The sequence below is a fragment of the Argentina anserina genome, chromosome 5 (genome assembly GCF_933775445.1).
Source record: "Argentina anserina chromosome 5, drPotAnse1.1, whole genome shotgun sequence".
Lineage (NCBI taxonomy): Eukaryota > Viridiplantae > Streptophyta > Magnoliopsida > Rosales > Rosaceae > Argentina > Argentina anserina.
In genome coordinates this window covers 13961341-13981342 of record NC_065876.1, presented here as the reverse complement: position 1 = coordinate 13981342, position 20002 = coordinate 13961341, and the positions used below count along the sequence as shown (strand labels likewise).

General features: G+C 37.0%; 3 protein-coding genes across 3 annotated transcripts; 2 read left to right on the top strand and 1 right to left on the bottom strand.

Moving 5' to 3' along the window:
- Window positions 1-1772: 1772 nt before the first annotated feature.
- LOC126794011 (26S proteasome non-ATPase regulatory subunit 13 homolog B) lies at window positions 1773-7002 on the top strand. The gene is made up of 6 exons (XM_050520653.1): window positions 1773-1964; window positions 3142-3588; window positions 4476-4556; window positions 5061-5257; window positions 5373-5472; window positions 6528-7002. Exons 1-6 carry the CDS (start codon window positions 1815-1817, stop codon window positions 6711-6713), a joined length of 1161 nt encoding a protein of 386 aa, XP_050376610.1. The 5' UTR covers window positions 1773-1814; the 3' UTR covers window positions 6714-7002.
- Window positions 7003-8915: 1913 nt separating this feature from the next.
- Window positions 8916-10049, top strand: LOC126795561 (NAC domain-containing protein 72-like). The gene has a single exon (XM_050522375.1). The coding sequence runs from the start codon at window positions 8916-8918 to the stop codon at window positions 10047-10049; it is 1134 nt and encodes a 377-aa protein (XP_050378332.1).
- Window positions 10050-11559: 1510 nt separating this feature from the next.
- Window positions 11560-18791, bottom strand: LOC126794000 (extra-large guanine nucleotide-binding protein 3). The gene is made up of 9 exons (XM_050520644.1): window positions 18169-18791; window positions 16491-17657; window positions 16257-16394; window positions 15291-15395; window positions 15024-15203; window positions 14467-14644; window positions 13388-13635; window positions 12571-12743; window positions 11560-12291 (listed from the first exon to the last, which is right to left on the bottom strand). Exons 2-9 carry the CDS (start codon window positions 17457-17459, stop codon window positions 11697-11699), a joined length of 2586 nt encoding a protein of 861 aa, XP_050376601.1. The 5' UTR covers window positions 17460-17657; window positions 18169-18791; the 3' UTR covers window positions 11560-11696.
- Window positions 18792-20002: the final 1211 nt, after the last annotated feature.

The window sequence follows — 20002 nt, the reverse complement described above, 5'->3', positions numbered from 1 at the left end:
TTTAATTTGAATAATATCTATTATATTTTTAGGAATAATTGATACAAAAATGAGATATATTCCTTATATCAATTTAAAACAATTTTAAGACTTGGTGAAACAAATTATCAGATGATTTTGAAATGAGATTGCACGATAAATGTTATCCAACCGGTCAAATAAATCTCTATGCATTTAATTTTGATTATTTTTTCCATTCCTTTCCATTTTTATTCATTATTATTGATTTCCCAAGTTATCATAAAAAGTTGCTTCTGAAACAGTATATGTACATGGTATCGTTTACTCCTTATGTATGTAGTTAATTCATTGCCCTGATATTGGAAAAAATGAAAGTGTGACAAATAGATAATATAAGGACGGGCAAGGTTGATTATTATTCTTAGTTTTGAGATGTCTGCATGCAATTCTTTGAGGTATAACTTATAAGTATTCCATAAGATTTCATTGGCAGAATATACACAAGATCACACCTCTCCATATAGTTCAAAAAGATAAAAGAGTATTCAGTTTCGTAGATCATAGTATTTTTGCTGCTACTTTAATTATTCTCCTGTAGTTTTATTCTATTAATTCTCCCTATAGCTGAAGGTACATCATAGTTCATGTTTTAGTTGTACAATTCTACTTTACCAACCTTTCAGACAAAGTGTCTATTTAATTATCTCTTAGACATGTCCTAGAATTAAACAGGCATGTATCCGTACTTTACATTCAAACTGAAGTTCCAAATTAAGAAAAGGGAGAAGTACCGTAATTCATTATAACTTTTAGTACTTTATATTTGAAAATCATTGGTACCTTAAGTTTCTATTTCAGCCTAATTTTAGTTCATTCCATCAATTAACACTGTTTGTGGCTTCATTTCCCACTAATTTTTAAGGACATTTTCGTGACTTCATAATTTTTTCGATTTCATCTTTCATTTTCCTCCAATTTTAACTTCTATTTTTTTAAACTAAGTTAATTAATTCACATCATTTCATTATAAAATTAATAAGCATTATTCATTTACCACAACTATTACAAACAAACTAAAGTTCGTAATTATAAAATAAACCAACATATATTTCATATTGTATATGTCCATCAACCAACAACCATATTGTTATAATAATATGCTCAAAAACTCTATCATGGATTCATAGACATTTAAATGTTTCAAAAGCAAAAGAAAATGCTTATATAAAAATTGGTTAATTTGAATGGTATAAAATGTTGGCTATAAACTAAGTGAAATCAGTGGAAAATAAAGTGACAAAAATGTCTTTAAAAATTGGTAGGAAATAAAGCCACTAACGTTGTTAATTGACATAATGAACTAAAATTAACTTGAAATAGAAACTTGAGGTACCAATGCGATAGTTTTCAAATGTGAGGTACTAAAAGTTAAAATAACTAATAGTTGGGATACCGTTTGTTGAATTATCCCTTGAGGAAAATTTTAATATACATCTCACATCAATTAACTTTTGCGGTACAGTGTATTAGAAAATATTTTGTAATAGGGATTAGAAAAATAATATTAATTGTCAACCGTTAGATGTGAAATATATAACATACATCAGATGTATAATAAATAATTAATTCTAGTAATGGTTTTGGTAAAATTTACAAAACCGGGCATAGTGTTCGAGACTGGATCCGACACCCGACCCGGCCCAGAAGATTATCCAGAATTCTTTTCTTTCCGAACAAGGCGTCGTTTTTTTAATGGAAGCAGTATAAATATATAAAAACCAAACAAGGCCTAACACCACTCTCTCTCTCTCTCTCTCTCTCTCTCTCTCTCTCTCTCTCTCTGAATCACAGCCATGGCCGCTCTGCAATACCTAGAATCCTCGCGCAACGCGCACCCGGAGCTCGCCGAATGGTACAATTCCCTTGCAGATCTGTACCAGAAGAAGCTGTGGCACCAGCTCACTCTCAAGCTCGAGCAGTTCGTTGCTCTCGCCGTCTTTCAGGTCCCCTTCTTTCTCCACCTCTACTTCTTAGAGTTTTATCTCTTGCTTCACTGCGACCGCCCAGCTACTCTGGGCTTGTTAAGGTTTCGGAAATTGGATAGGTTTGCTAGGGTTTAGAGCTGAAATTAGGGTTTATTGTGTGTTTGGGATTGTGAAATGGCAATTAGGGTGTTGAGATTTGTTTTTAGCTTGGGTTTCAGATCGGCTCTCGTGTCGTTTTTGAATTGTGTGGTGTGAAAGGTTCGATCGTTTCGGCATTGGTTGAGTGAAACTCTAGTTCAAAGTTGGTGAATTTGAATGAAATGGAGCACAAATGAATCGGAATTTGATGTTTAAACATTTCTCTTTCAATTTTTTGGATCCTAGTTTACTTTCGTAGTCATTTCATTGACTTAACTGTCCCTGTGGTATACTTTTATTGCGGTTCTCGGTGTAATATATGGAGTTCCAAAGGAGTCCAGCATATGAAACTAGACCCAACTGTTTGATAATGTGAAGGAGATTGTCTCCATTTCTTATTTGCCACTGTAAGTGACAAATGAAAGTAATTTTGGGAACATTTTATTCTACTTGGGAAAATGAGTATGAAAAGTATCAGGAACACTCTTTTAGGTATGAAACAGATGAAATTAGTTTGAGGACTCTTGAATTAGTTGGGAACATGTGTTAAACTTGGTAGGCTACCTTATCCTGGCCGCTATCAGAAAGACTCTTAGGTAGTATTGATTGCATTTTATACTATTTGGGTTCTAAGTATAGCACATGACAATAGCTTATGGGTGTGTTATTAGGATTTTAATTGTTACACTTGCCTGATCAGGCCTGCATTGTGATATGTAAAGTCTAATTGTATTAGGGTTTCATTTTATCTATTACTTCTTTTAAACTCTTAACTTTGATCAGAACTATGAGATCAATTATTCCAAACTTGTTATTTCTCATCATTAACTTCACTTTCCAAGGTTTTTGTGTTATTGGGTTTTTGATGGATCATGCTGTAGATGATTTGCTTAATAGTAAAATGGAAGTTTTGTTGCTAGTGAGTGATGTGCAAATGCATGTGTTCCTAGGTTCTTCTTGTCTAGACACGGAAGTCTTTCCAGTTGGTAATTTAATAATATTTTGTTCTGCGCATTCTCCTATCTGTACCTGACTTGTTTTCGTAACACTATATCAGGCTGGCGATGCTCTGATACAGTTATATCACAACTTCATCACAGACTTCGAGACCAAAATCAACCTTCTGAAGCTTGCACATTTTGCAGTTATTGTGTCTCGTCAGTATCCAGAGAAAGAATCTGCTATCAATTACCTTGAAGGGGTGATTGAGAAGTTGCAAGCCACTAAAGAGCAACGGATTGAGGAACCAATCCTTTACATCAAGATGCAAATAGCAATAATCAAACTTGAGCAACAGGACCAGAAGGAGTGCAAAAAGCTTCTAGAAGATGGAAAGAGCACACTGGACAGTATGACTGACATTGATCCATCTGTTTATGCCAGTTATTACTGGGTATCATCTCAATACTATAAGTTCCGCCAGGAATTTGCTGAGTTCTACAAGAGTGCTCTTCTTTATCTAGCATACACATCAGTGGAGTCTCTCTCAGATTCATTTAAGCTGGTAAGGTTTTATGTCCATGTAGATGAACCATGTTCTTCAGTTATTCCTAGATATTCCAATCTGTCAGTATGTTGATGGTATGCTATTGAGAAACTATTAATCTTTAGGTTGACACCTGGATGAATGGTTTCTCAAGTCTAAGTACCTGCATTTTTTCCCAAATACATTGTAAAAAAAATTCATGTTTAGTTAATCATATAGATGCATGAGTACTCTCAGGGAAGTTCTGTGTGCTTGGTATGTTCTTAGAGTATTATAGTATGTTCTTAGAGTATTATAGTTTGAAGGTATTGCATGCCCAAGTCCTCCAAGATGTTTAGAAACAGCTAAGATCCAGTTTGTCTACCTTTTGATGTTTTTGTAATACTGAAATATCAATAATGTTAAGGTCAGTATGAAAAGATGTATTAATATGGTAACCATACTTTGAGAGTTTGAGTTGGTTAACCAAGGGGCCAAAATGTGAAATGAGGGTTTTCCCATGGATATAACTCTTTAGTCTTGGATTATGAAATTTACGCGTCATACTTTAGCTTGTAGAAAAGAGAAGATGACGCCATTATTTTTTTCCTATAACTTGTTTAAAGTTTTGAAGCCAGTTGGGAAAATGGTAATTGAACATTTGTAGAGTTCAGAGTCGTAGTTTGGATGTTGTCTTGAATGTGGACCATCTTCAAGCCAATGTCAATTAAAGATTTCTTTCAAGATTGATTTGCATCTCTTATGTGGTTTATATGTGTATTGAAATGATTGTTATTAGGTTACAGATTTGCTGTTGGTAAAACTTATATCTTGTATGGTTTATTTAATTTAACTTCCAAGTGTTGCACACTTTGCTTCTGTATCTCATGTCGTGAATTTTCACCTTTGATTTCTTGGTATAATAGGATTTGGCATTTGATCTGTCCCTTTCTGCGCTCCTGGGAGATAATATCTACAACTTTGGAGAGCTACTTGCCCATCCTATTGTAAGATAAATTTTCCAATTGTTTTTCCTTTCATATTAACTTGCTTCTTATGTTCTGAACTTCCAATACCCTTACGCTTTTCCGAATAAAGATGAAGGTGGTTTCTTTATTATACTTCAAAATTATTGCACCTAATATCATGATATCAGTCATATCACATTCGAACTATTAGAAGCACTTCCCTGTGTGTTTCAACCTAAAATAACAGATTTGTAGCTTGATATCAATGATGATTTGATTTACACTGCATAGTCAGTAGCTTGGGGTCGCTTCTTTGATTTTCAGGAAAAACAAAGAGAGCTAAAATTACAGATTACTGTTGATTATGAATTACTACTATAGAAAATTGGGAAGCATTGGGGTTATCTAATAGTATCTGCTTGTGAACTCATGATGATATGTGCATATAACATGGAACTGTTCTGAAAAGTGGATTTTATGCTTCTAATTTGTATTTTCTTTCATTTAAAAGACTTTTGATTTTGTTATTGAATAACTCTGCAGATTAAGAGTCTTCTAGGGACAAAGGTAGAGTGGCTTTACTATATTCTTCAAGCATTCAACTCTGGTGATTTAGGTCGTTATCAAGAGTTATGCCGTGTGCACAATGCTGCTCTGAGTGCTCAACCGGCACTAGTTGAGAATGAGAAGAAGCTTTTGGAAAAGATCAACATTTTGTGCTTGATGGAAATTATTTTCAGGTTTGTACAGTCTAGATTGTCTTTATTTTTTCTTGCAATCTGATAAAAAGAAAGGTGGAAATGATTTTTTCCGTGTTCTACATTACTAAAACACTAATCTTGTGCTTCATTGCAGCCGACCATCGGAAGATCGAACTATACCTTTGAGTATCATTGCAGAGCGTACAAAACTTTCGATTGAGGATGTGGAACATCTTCTTGTGAAGAGCCTTTCTGTGAGTCTCTTTTTACTTGAAATTTGGACAGTGCATTCATTTCTTTCTCAAGTCCTTATTAAAATTATAGCTCCACTTTGAAGTACTCTGCCTAGTCACATTTGGCAACAGTACTCAAATGAAGAATCGTATGCCCAAGTTTTCATTATATATTTGAAAACAGAGTTTTAACTGGGGGATAGTAATTTTAAGTTAGTAGACATGAGTATCGTTATTAGGCATGCACACCTAATATACCTAGGTTTCATGTTATTAGGACTGGCTATACATTAATAATTTTTTACAGAATCATAAAACTGGATAAATTTCTAATCTCTAAATTTTAGGGTGTAGTTATGTGTATATATTGTAGTATATATGTGAGATATTATTTTGATGTAGTCATTTGCATTGATATTTAGTGTTTGAAAATTGAATTCCTCAACTTGAAGGAACAATAGTCAATTACGTCATTGTGAACTGAGGTTGGGTAGAGACCATGTAAGACAGCATGTGCTTGTTTGCCAAATAAGACAGCAACTGTATGTTTTGGTAGTCTATAGGTTACTTCACCAGAATTTATCTATAAGACCTTGAGAAAGACATAACTGTCAAAATGGATTCCTGAACTCGAGTCTGGTTGTACACTACCAATGACCCGAACATCTTTAACACGAAACATGACTATCTTCACATGTTTTGACCTTTTTGGTGGAAAAGGATGTTCATAAAAGATGAAGTCATACTATTTTTGTAGCACTAGAAAGGTTTCTGGTAATTTCGAATTCATTTTATTTTTGGTTTAGGAAATATCCAAGTGTGTTGTGTCAGTATACATTAAGGTAAATAATAATGTGGATTTGGTTGTCTTTGCTTGTTTATTGTCCATCTATGGAGGCATTTCTCTAGTTACTGTTATCTGGAATTTCATATTGCTTCAGCAATTTTTTTAATGATTATTGCTGAAATAAATTGGTGTGGTCCTTTTGGACAGGTTTTTTTAGTTATTATTGTGCATAAGTTAAAAGTTTATGTAATAGGGTGTGTTGAGTAATTAAAGGACATTGTTACTGCAGGTTCATCTGATTGAGGGAATCATTGACCAAGTTGAGGGAACCGTCCATGTTTCATGGGTGCAGCCAAGAGTTTTGGGAATTCCACAGATTAAATCTGTGCGTGATCGGTTGGATGGTTGGTTGGAAAAAGTGCATACGGCTTTGTTATCTATCGAGGCTGAAACACCTGATCTTGTTGCATCGTGAGTGATGTCCTAGTGTAACATTCCTTAGGAAAAAGTGGGGGGTAAAAATTTGCAAGGCGGCCAAAGGAAACATTAGTCTCATTTGCTTGAGCACCTGGACCTACTTTTGTATGTTGCGTTTTCCTGAAATCATTTTCCTCATGTACTTCACTTGGGACTAATTCCATTTTACAGTAGCATGCCTAGAGGCATGGTGATCAAATTGAAAAACGGCTGTTTACCTTTTATGTTCAAATTTTCTTAGATACCGTAACGTGTGTTCAAATTGAAAGACAGCTGTTTACCCTATAGCATTGCTATGAAACTTTTATTTGGGCGGTTTTCTTTAGATACCGCGTGATCTATTGGCGCTCTCTGATCCGTGAAGTGATGAAACACATTAGATAACAAATTGTATTCATGCCTTCTCAACTCACCATGAAGCGAAAACCAACATGATTTGGAGAACTTGTTCCAGATGGTTGGTTAACCCTTTCATTTTTTAATATTTTTATTTGACAATCTTCAACATAGTGAGCAGTGGCGGAACCTCTTGGAGGCCAGAGTGGTGCATGGCCCCTCCGGCAAAAGTTTTTATCCCCTTAATTAAGTGTTAATAATATAATTAATAGTACATTTTAGATTAAATTGCCCCCCCCCTCCCGGCATAATTAGTAATTTTCCTTAACATTTGTGTTTTTTTTCTTAAAGAGGAAGAGGAAGAGAAGAAGACTGTTGTAGTCCCCAACCGGGCAGTTACTCCACCTTTACCTAGATCTCCACCTCTTCTCTTCGATATGCTTTCCGGCGTTACAATTGCTGAGAATTCTGCTTTTAATTTCCGTTCTTGTATTCCATTTCACTGTGTCTAATTTGATGCTTTTCTTAGCTTTTAACACTGGATTTGGTGGTGGATTTATGCACCTGTAATGATAATTAGCGTTTTGAATTGATAGATATGTGTAGTGATTTGTGTTAGTGAGTGATTGAAACATTTCTGTTTGCTTTTAATTTGATTTTTGCTGAAATTACTGTGCGTGTTCATATGGATGAACTTGTTTAATTATATGATTTTTTGTTCATAATACATAAAAGATTTAAAATGACAATCTACACAGTAGGTAGAAGTATATATGTATCCTACACTGAGCTGAATACCTTTGTAAAAGGTAGACGAGTAGAGGAACTAATGCAGGAGCTGGATCCAGAAAACAAGTTTCTCTCTTTTGCATTTTGAGAAATGTGTGTCATGAAAAGATTCAGCCAAGTGATGAGGATCTTGTATATATACTCATGTTTTAAAATTGTACGTCTTTCAATTGAACGGTTTAGTTGTTTTGTGGCAGTTTCTCCTTTTTCAGAATCACTTTCTTATGTTTTTTATCATAGAGATACTGGTCCTACTTTCTTCTTTTTTGTTAAGAAAACTTATGCAAGCATTGCAGGTTGCCACTATAGCATGGATTGAAGCTGATTCAGTTTGTGGCAGTCACTCTGTTGCAATTCCTTTGGTTCTTGTGTTGCCTTATCTATTTCGTTTGTTCCGGTGCTTTCGACAATACAAGGATACTGGAGAGAAAACAACTCTTCTGAATGGTATGCTGATATACCCATTCTTTTTTAAGTTCCTATCGATTTTTTTGTAGCTTCAGTAAATTTGACTCCTTCGAAATTTTTTCTGAGGTTCCGCCACTCATAGTGAGCAATTCATTAAATAAAAGATGAAGAAAAAAAAGAGTAGCATTAGGGAGTGATGGACATCAAATATCTAACAGTAATTGTCGTAAGGTAAATAAATACGTACCTACTAATTGTGGGCTGTTACTGCTGATAGTCCCCTAGTTAATTATTACTTGCTATAAGTTCAAAACCCTAATTTCTAGAGTAAAACTGTACATGTGGGTGTAGTTACCGCCGCCAATTTATTAATTACTTGATTGTTCCACCGTACCTGTATCCTAAGTTTCTTCGTCTTCAAGATACTAAGTTTCTATAAATCCATCTCCCAGACCACAATCGCCGTCGTTTCTAAAATTTCACCCTATTGCACGTTCAATTGTTTAGCTTCAGATCTCCCGTATATCTTCTTTTTTTCGATTACCATCTACCCATTCTTCGTTCAGTTTTACGTTCTACGCAGAACAAATCCCAAAACAAAGATCACAAAAACCCTAGCCGAAAGAACTCACACAAACCCTAGCCGAAAGAACTCAGTTATCCATTCATGGAGGATCATGCGCTTCTGCCTGGCCAAAGGTTTTGCCCCATGGAGGACGAGCTTCTCTTGTACTACCTCAAGCCCAAGGTGGAAGGGAAGGAAGTACCCGGCAAAGAATCCCTTGTTTGCGAGTTGGATCTTTATGGCGATCAAGAACCATGGATGATATGGGAAAGGTTCGAAGCAAGAAGGGCGAATGACTTGAGGAAGTACAAAGATCTGTACTTCTTTACCCAGAAGAAGAAGGCGAGTGCAAAAGGCTCGCGTGCATGTCGGAAAGTTGGAAGTGGTACTTGGAAAGGCCAAAACGGAGCCAAGAACGTGTATCTTCTTGATGAGAATCAGATGCCAACCTCCACCCTTCTTGGTTTCAAGAAAACCTACACCTACCGGAACGAGGGATCTGTGCATCATGGTCGCTGGATCATGTACGAGTTTGAACTCTTTGCCAAGAAACAAGTGAACAAGAACGACTATGTTCTTTGTTTACTTAGGAAAAATGATGAACTCCCAGAAAAGAAGAGAAAAAGGGAACAAAAAGAGAAGATATTGGAGGACTGTGTTGACGATGAAGATGGAGAGAGTAATCTGAATAGCGATCCCGCGTCGGTAGTTGAGGAGCCGCAAGAGAAGCGGCGACGTCGTGATCTCCCTTGCTCAACCAAGCCGCAAGATGATATTGTGGCAGCACCATCGTTCGAGTGGGCCGACATAGAACAATGGTACAACCAAGCGTCCCCATCAGAAGCTGAACAAGAAGCCGGACCAGCACCATTAGAAGATGAGCCACATGTTGCTTTGCAAGGGAATGAGGATTTGGGAATGCAACAACTCCCAACTGAAGAAAACTTGGGACAGAATTTTCCTAATATGCCAACCTTTGGTGCTAATGGAATAGTAATGAGTGGCCTTGACTCCCACAATGATGGAAATATGGAGCAGCAAATGGGAGATGAATTTGATCTCATGACAGAAAGGGATGTCAATGACGTCTATGGTGGGAATTTGAGTGAACTTCTTGCTAGCGAAGGTTGGAGCGAGTCTTTCCTTGAAGATCTACTGAATGATGATCAACTGAATAGCGTGGAAGTTGGCGACGGGAGTGATGGCCTCTTAGATTTTAGTTCCATGGCATTTTAGTTATCAGTTGGCATTCATTCATTTTTACATTGATCACAATGAGGATCAATTCATGTAACTTGGACGGGGTTGAGCATCCTGTTCTCCCTTTTTCTTTTTCTTTTTGTAAAATTCAAAAAGTAATATATGGGTGTGAGGGCCTAACCCCCCAGCTAGACTGGGTTCCAGCCCTCAGTTAAAAAATATCCGATTCTTTTTACTACCATACGTACATATGGAAAATACTAAGTAGAGTGAAGAATACCGTGTTTCTAATGATTTGAAACTAGTTGTGATCTTACTCAAATTCGCAATCTATCAACCAAATGATTTATCAGGTTGTATAAAAATTGAACTTCAAATAGAGATAGTTCCTATGTGCCGTGATTTTGTGCTATATCACCATGTACAGAAAAGATCTTCCAATCCCTAGAAACAGGAATCCATAATATCATCATAGCTTTCTTGTATTACTTTCTCAGCAGCTTAATTACAGCAAAGTCAGAATTGCTAATATGCCAGCATGTTAATATAATTATATCTATGAATGGCTGGGAGCCCAGGAGCTATCTTTCCCTCTTTGCAGCATATTAATTCTCACCACTAGTTGCTTCCATTAATTTTGTACAAATATGGAAAACCAAAACTCAATACCTTAAACAGTTTCCAGAAAGATCAAGCTTAGGCATCGACGTCAAAATAGTTATTAATTAGACTATAGTACGTAATGGGCGTAATATTTCAAGGTTGCCAATGAATTGTGTTGATTATTTTGCATTAGTACCGACACGTTCAAAAACACATGCAGAAGAGGGAATTCCTCTATGGTTCAGAAATGCTAGTGCGGCACATTCAGATTTAAGACCCAGACCGTGTTGCATGCACATTCAGAAAATGTCAAGGACTTGACAAAGTCCCCATTTTCATGCTCGAGCAGAACAAATTGCGCACCAGTTTATTTCCATATGAAGAGACGATCATCAATTAACGGGTAGTAAGTTCTTTAAAAAAAATTAAAAAAATAAATAGTAAGGAAATGCATCTTGAGGTTCAAGTATACTCGTGTTAAATCTGAGTGGGTTCAATTCTGAGGAGATGCAAAATTCTATTGGAAAATTGAGTAAATTGATAGCGTCCGATAATATAGCAACAAACAGATTAGAAAGCTTCACAACTCCATTTGCCAGCTGCTGCAACTGCAGGTCTTAAACATTGCATTTTGCAAGGCACTTGAGGAGTCACCAAAAGACAAAGGCAACCTGAACCTGAATAATCTCAGAACCTTGTCCTTGACTACAAAGCAGCCGATGTATTTACAAAACGGAATGCATCAAGTGTTCACTGTTGATATATACTTGAGAATACCATGTTTTTTCCGTAATCAATATTATATCAATGTCACGTGTTCAGATGTCACTAGTTTTATGAGATTGGTGATGTCGGAGAAAAAAATGGCCACTTTTACTAAAATGCAAATAGCTCAAAAATGCTACAGGCACTCATTGACCTAGAAAGTGTTGCATGAACAATGTGAAACCAAGCTGAACAACCCCTTTCAATATATGAATGCAATTGCTTACAGAAGAAAATACACAATCTTATTTCCATATGTAGCCCCAATCTGACATTTAATTCTAGAGCACATACAAATATAATCTTACTGGTACATTACTCTTGCCTGATATATGGCGAGGAGCTCATATCAGTACTGTAAAATGAATCCTCTGGTCCGCCATAGTAGGTCGCCTCCTTCTCCTCATCCCACTTGAGAACCTCTCGTATGTACTTGAATCCCTCATAGACTGTCACTCGGTCCCTTGCCCGAGCCTGCCACACAAAAAGCTTTCGACCAGTGATGGAAGCATAAAGGTCTTTGAACTTCATTGCAACATAAAAGTAAGCTTGCTGGGCCAGTGACTGGTTATTGTGGTGCGGCTTCAATGGACTAAAATCATAGAACCATTCACAAGTACTTAATGGCACCTGATTGACCTTGTCCTCAAAGAGATCATACTTGTTTAGTACCAAAACAAAAGGGGTATCTTTAAAGCAAGGGTGTCTGACCATAGTCTCAAATAGCTCCTTGCTTTGTTCAATCTTATTTTGAAGCAATGATCCGCTCCCACTGCTGTCTGGGGAAACCCACATCTGATCATAATCACTAAGAGCAACACAAAACACTACCACTCGCACGTCTTCAAACATTTCCACCCACTTACACCCTTCATTCATCCCCTTGGCATTAACCCTTATGAGTTGGTATCTGGTAAATTAGACACAGGGAGTAAAATTGCATATTAAACATCTATTGGTGAGACAATAATAACCGACTTGAAACTATTAAGTAATGGACTCATTGCCCTGGATAAATATTGTGTACTTCCATTTTCGAGTAATAACGGAACAAAGTGTATATAGTTGAGTCTTAGCTCAAGTGGCAAGCGGTGGGTGGGAGGAGTAAAAGAGAGGTACTTATTTCAAATGGGGAGCTTAAAATGAAGCTTCATAGATTATCAGACATAGTACAGTAAGATGGCATTACTTGTTAAGCGGTGGTGGTGGAGCTTCCGGATTTTCTGTATAGGTTTCAGACATTGGACTTCGATCATCGAGAGAGAATTCAATGAAAGCCAAGCCATTTCCTTGAGTGACCCCTTCAGCATATAGTATGTCTCGTTCTGATGGTTCATACTCATTGCTAGATACCTCAACAGCCTGGAAGAAATATGACAGCATAGTTTAGACAATTAACACTTCATATCCTTCTGCATCTTTTAAATGGTAATTTTCATTAATGTCCAATTCCAAGGAATAATATATATCACATTAGTATCGTATAAGTATGTCACGCTTCACATCATATATATCATCACATTTGCCTCCAATATGTTCAGTACTAGTTAGCACATTCAAATTCTTGTTCTCTGGGAAGTCAAAACCTTGCTGTTATATTCAAATGTAACCCACATAAAAAAATATTGTTTGCCAAATCAACTATAGATAATAAATCTAACTCCCATGAAACTCCAACCATAGTAAACTCACTAACGCCATTTACAATATACTAATTTTTTAGGGTAGCTGCGTATAAATACTTGGTATTTGGTGGTCACATATTTGTCTAAGTGTTCAAATTTTCATCCATGACCTTTCACACAAGAATCAGTTTGACAAATGACTGGTGCAGGTCCATACCTCCCATGTGTCCCAAAACACAGACTCAAGAAATGGGATTATATCTCACTTATATTCAGATTACACGTTTATGTTTCTTATCAATAGAAAGTTAACAAAATACCAGCAGTAAGATCTACGTAACACTGAAGTTTGTCTTACTGCAAAAGTTTGAAGATTCAAACCTGGCTTAAAAAGTATTCTGCAACCTCTGGGAGAAAATGAAGCTCATCTTTTCTTTTATATGTTTCCTGAATAGCAGGATCCTTCCACACCTCTTCAACTAATGGAGCATACTCACGTGTTGCAGCAGGAAAAAATGCATCTAAATCTCCAGTCGCAATAATGTCAAGAAGCCAGTCAGAGAAATGCTTCAACCTTGGGTTGATGGAGTAGATACATTGACAAGTATCATCACTATCAACCTCACTACCTGAAAATGAACGCAATCAGTATCATACACTATTGTAAACATAATTCATTTCGGTGAAACTGCTGTATTTAACAATGTACTGCCATGTATCGACTTCTCTATTTTTTTTTGGATAATGTGTATCAACTTCTCTTGCGGTAGTGGATAACTCTAGCATATACCTGAGTCTACTAAACATAATTGCTTTTGGTACATCTGCATTTGGGTGAAACTCTGATATCGTATTAACTGCTATTTTTATACTAAACTCATATGTAGAACTATTTTTTAGAAGGAATGGCAGTAATGATGAAACAAGTGAAATCTACATCCATAGATCCAACTGATGACTATAGGCAGTAGAATAGCATCAGATATGATGCAAGACACTAGGAGAACTAATTTGTATGAGACAAATTGGAAATTCAAAAATTGGTCTGTTGAAAAGAACATATATTTTATTGAATGATTTGCCAACCAACAAGTGAAATTGTACAACAATCTAACTCATCATGGCAGTTTGAGACTATGCAAGTTTACGCTAATGCCCTGCACTTCTGACACTTGCAACAAATTGAGCTTCTCTTTGCACTTTCTCCCTGTTGGTATCACTAAAACTTTTAAAATTTATGACGATTCACCCAATCCAAGATTCAATAAATTGGATTGTCGTAGAAATTACCATAGTTGAAATTACTACTTGACTTTACATAACAGTACAAACAACATAGATAAGCAGTATTGCTTTGCAACTCAGGCTGCAATTTTTAACTTAGGAAGACATAGTTCTTATGGACTAATTCAATATGTAGTAGAAATTTGAGGTAGCATTGAGAAAATGTATGCAAATACCTGCTGCTTTGTTTTGATCATGGGAAGCACTTGCACCCATCCGAGACAAAGCCTCCTCTTCAAACCGCTCCCTTCCATCGAGCAGAATGCTTAGATATTTGTACATGTTACTTTGGATCATCAACTTTATATCCTGGACCTCTTCTGCAGTGAACTTGTTCCCATACAAGAACTTCGCCTATCCAGTGATCACAAGAAAATAATGAGCATAACTAGTAACCTAACTTAGCAATGAAGAACTGGAGACTTGTGCAATTCCATTAGAAATGCCATTAAAGGAAACACAGATAATTCTCCAGGAATGCTTCTCAATTAAGAGATCAATTAGTGGTCTTGACTAAGTACCAAACGGCCAGAGTGTGGTGAACCTCAATGAAACAGATTGTCTTTTCTAAAAGTAAAGGACCAACTTCAGACCTCCCTAGACAATAGACATTGACCATAAACAGATAGCCAGTATTGGTCAATGTTTTGTGCAGAGAGACACTATTTTTAGACCCCAAGATATGAAATTTTAAACGGACAGAGAAACGTGAAGCTATAACATAAGGCTGTACCTGCTTGAAGATAGTGCTTGTTCCAGAACCTGGAAGACCAAGAAGAAGAAGCTTCTGAGTTTTTTTCTGCTCCAGATAATTTGGAACAATGGTATGATTGCTAGCCTCATCTCTTGGTCCATGAGGTTGACCATGTGGCACAGGCAAAGAGAACAGGCTACAGACAAACCGAGTTCTAGCCTGTTTGCAATAAGCAAAAACAGTGTTGAAGAATGCATGATTGAATATAGGAACTGAGAAAAATCAGATGAGTTTTCCATTGCATACCTTTTCCCAAATGTTTCCTCTGATATTGTTCTGACCTTCTTCCTCATAACGACCATCATCATAGACCCAAAAATGGGTGTCACGTGGACATTGCACACTTGCCACCTAACAGTTAATACAAAAATATATAATTGAAGAGACATCGGATCACTGCAACAAAAGCAATAAAGACATAATAACACAAGACCTGATATAAAGGTACAGCAACTAAAGTCAGTGCTTCCAAGACCTATGGTTGAGGCCCAGACATAAGTTCTCAAATCCTTTTTACATAATTAACTACAAATGTATGATTAAGATATCTAATATTTCCAAAATCTTTTAGATGTCATATTTCATGCGATTCAAATTGTGACACCTTCCTACAACAACATTGTTCCCTTCTTGCATTTAATTATTTTAATACATGTCTGCATGTACCAAAGACTTGGCAATTGCATAGTATAATAATTACACAAGGAGTAGAAAATCAAATTAAACAAGGATGAAGCAAGGTCTTCAACTACACTTGTAATAAATGATCAGCTAGAAAACATAATAAAATAAATAAATAAAATTGAGGCTCAAAATACCTATGGGGTGATATGGCTTTACTGAATTTTATTTTTCCAAGAAGAACCAGATATGTCCCACAAAACTTTCATTATTATGGACGACTGATTAGATAGTCCTGAGTTTTCTTATGACCCAAGAAGCATTACATAACATCCATCTCAAAAGTTAAGTGGCATATGGACATGGTAACTGAGTCATAGTATAATATCAAAGAGACTACGACTATATTATGAAACAATTACAGAACCAGCATACTCATCTGAAAGGGACCATCACATTCACAAAATCATAGTACAGTATAAGGGCTTATTCACTCAAACCTAGTGCCTAGTGCTGTACCACAAGGCTACACGTCAGATTTTATAACATAATTAGAATAAATAGTTCTTCCAACAAAGCCTGAGTGCTTACCTTAAGCACCCTCAACTCAAGTTTTGTAATTTCTCGACCATTCATATAAACTTCAGTGTTTCCGTTGCTTGCTTCAGAGCTAAGTTTCCCAGTAAAATTTAAGTTCGAACTTATGATTCTATCTGGTTTTTCTCCCTCCTGCCAAATCACAAAAGTTAGGATGTTCAAGGAGATTCATAACAGTACCTTATTTTTTGTATTCCAGAAGTTGGAAAAGAGTTCTTTTGCACTCACCTTTCCCCAGAGACCAGATTCTTTGTCATACCAGTATCTACCAGGTTTCACCTTCCGTGGAGGTAAAGGGCATCCAAGTAATTCAGCCATCTCTTCTGGTTTTAATGGAACTCCATTTACTATCAGCTGCTCAGGCCGTAGCTGATTCGCAGCACATTCTTTCTCTGCTTTCATTATCTGCTTGACTTCCAAGGGACTAAGCAATCTGGACAATACCCTCGACTGTTTACCCAATTTCAACCGTTTTGATTCATCAATTGGCTGACTGATGCATGTCACACACTTACGCCCTTCAGGCATTGAACCCATTGCCCTAAGCACACAATTACTGCAATACTTGGCGTCGCAAACCAGGCATGACTCTTTGGTTTCCCACTTTCCTTTTCGGCACCGGTAGCAGACTCTACTTTTCTTCTTCTTCTTATCCCTTGGAACTGGAACATAAGGTGTAAACACTGGCTTCTCTACATCAACCTCTTTCTTTTGAGACCTATCAACAGTATTGAATGTGACCACTGGACCTCGCTTCACTTCATTAGCGACTTGATTGGGTGGAATACTTGGAGGATTATGAACTGAGCCTGGAGAAGCTGATGGTGATGCTGAAGAAAAGTCGGGGTTTTGCAAGACAGACACTACAGACTCTGAGCTTCCTGATACCCTTGGACTTTGATTATGGGAACTTGTAACACCAGCAATACGAGACATTGGCAGAGGAATTGGCTCAATAACCGGTGGACCCATATTGATAATCGATCTTTGTGATTCAGACAGTGGTTCTGCAGTTGGAATTGCATGTGAATTAACATCAACAGGCTCAACCCTAGGTACATCATAACCGACAGGAGGGCCCTCATACTCCATAGCAATGGAGTAATCAAGATCAGAAACATCATCAGGAAGAGATGCACCTGGTGGGAGCATCTTCTTCACCAATTCCCTCCAGTTATCTCCCTCCATTTGCTCCATTTCCTCCTCTATTTCAAAATTCTTTCTATCCTCTCAACCACGGCGTCAGACAATAATCCCCCAAAACCATACAACTATGCTCTATATTCTCCAACTAAAGATTTACAAGAACTACGTAATACTTAATCCTCATATAGAAGCACAGCTAATACCATCACCAAAACACTTGATGCACCAGTTGAATATTTCACTGTTCACCTGATGATAAGATTGAGCTCAGAACAAGTAATAGTCTTGCAGCAGCCACAATCGAATGGTCATCCTTTGAAACTATTTTAATTATGAAATAAATCAACGAGTTGAACCAAACGCAAAAATTGAATGCCACCAAATTCAAACTTTCTCAGAGTCCAATGAAAACATTCAAGCAAAACCCAACATAACCCATCAAAGATTGGATCAAATTCCAGTCAAAAACAAGCACCTAACTTGGGAATAACTACAAATTGTTAAAGCTTGAGACCATAAAGCAGAGCTTTTCAATTTATCAAGTGGTCCAAATTGCTGGAAAAATCAAAGAGTCAACAGAAACTGCAAATAGAAAAACAAAATCTTAGCACACCCAAGACTGATTCAAACACAAATAGATTGCTCACCGGAAAATCAAAATAGTATACAACCCTACTAATGGAACCCAAAACAAACGCCATTTTTTTCAGAAGGAAAAACAACAAAGCTGAGAGCTTTAGGGAGTGAGAAAGTCAAATACCTTGACAGAGACAAGATGAAAGGGAATCTGTGCTCAAAACCAACCAAGCATTTTGCTTTCTGTGCTCAAAAATGATCAAAAGGTTAAACCTTTCTTCTTATTCTTCTTCTTCTGTAAATCCAGTAAAGCTTTAGCTGATGTGAGTTGTTGAATGAGAGTGAGGAGCTCCCATGAAACACAGGAAGATTTAGAGAGGAAAAGGGGGGTGGGGATCTGCTAAGGTTGTATCTAATCTGAAACTGGCATTTATCTTCTCCTTTTGCTTATGTTCTCCAACCTCCAACAGCAACATAAGTCGTCCTAGTGAGTAATGACACCAAACAATGAAGACAGTTCGGCTCGTGGGACTGGTGATCTATTCTTTGGATTTTCCCCACGCGCCTAATGTGAGCGAGTGGTAGAGGCTCTTTTGCAGGTCATGAGTGGCGATGGTCAACTACCCACGAGTTGGCGGAGTTGCGACCAAGACATTTCTCCTTCATCACGTCTGTGAGTTGTGAGTTGTACATTTTTAGAGAATAGAGAGGTACCTGTATGTTATTGCCATTACAATTTTATAAAATGGACTTGAAATTGTATTTCATGTCTCAAAAATCTTCAATTCTGCTTGTAACAAAAAAAAATCTTCAATTCTGCCCCGATATTTTTAATAATAGGAGATCTATAGTTCGAACGCCCGTTTGTTATAAACATTTTTTGAAAAATGATGGTATATACAATTGATAGATAGACCAATTCTAAGAAGTCAACAATAAAAGCAACGAATAGAAACAATTTTGGTTGTTGAGGGAAATGTGTCATGATAATTGATACCTATCATTTGAGTGAAGCCATTAACAACCAAACGAGCCTTGCATCTTTCAATAGAACCAATGGATCGATGCTTGGTTTAGTAAACCCAACAACACCCAATTAGAGTTTTTCTATACGGTAGCGGAAGGAAAGATCAGGTATATATGGGTGTCCTAAAACTTTTTTAATTCCTAATTCATTGCCGCTCGCAATTCTAGATGAGCTGTAACTTCATCATAACTTCATCATAAAGCCAATCTTCGTGAACTTTTGAGTAACAAATAAACGATATCTATAGTAAGAAAGATTTTTTGAGAGTGGATAACGAATACCTTGCACAAAACTTAGAGACTAAAAAGTGGCGCAGGGAAAAGGGCTGAGTCGAGAGAGTGGAGCAAAAAGTCGTTTACAGTGGTTGATGTTTCCTCGGAAGCTGGTTTGGATTCAGTTAATGGTAGTGTTTCACTAAAAGGACAATCCCCAATTCAGGGTGGTGGTGGCTGGCCGATAGCCACACGAAACCCATGAGTCAAATAATTTCCTGGAACTATCAAGGTTTGGGAAGTGCCATAACAGTTCGGAAATTGTGGGATTTGGTTAGATCTCATTCCCCTGCAGTGATCTTCCTATGTGAGATAAAGCAGAGTAAGTATCGCACCAACAATCTCCGGAGGCAATACAAATTCTTTAAGGGTGTTACAGTTGAGCCCTCTCTTTCGGGGGCAGGAGGTTTAGCTTTGTGGTGGAAGCCGGAGGTTGAGGTGGAGGTACTTTTAAAAAGTAGAAATATTATTGACACTATCATTATAGTTAGGAATTTGAATGTTACTATTCGAGTTTCTTTCTTTTATGGCCCTCCTTATAAGGACCGAAAGTAGGTTTTTTGGTCCTCAGTGCTGAATATGGTTTTGACTCATACTTTGCGTTGGATTTGTGTTGGAGACTTTAACGAAATTGTTTTGAATTTTGAGAATGAGGGGGTGTCCCTTGGGCTTGGAATCGAATTCGATTCCTCAAGAACTTCATGGATAATAACCTGCTG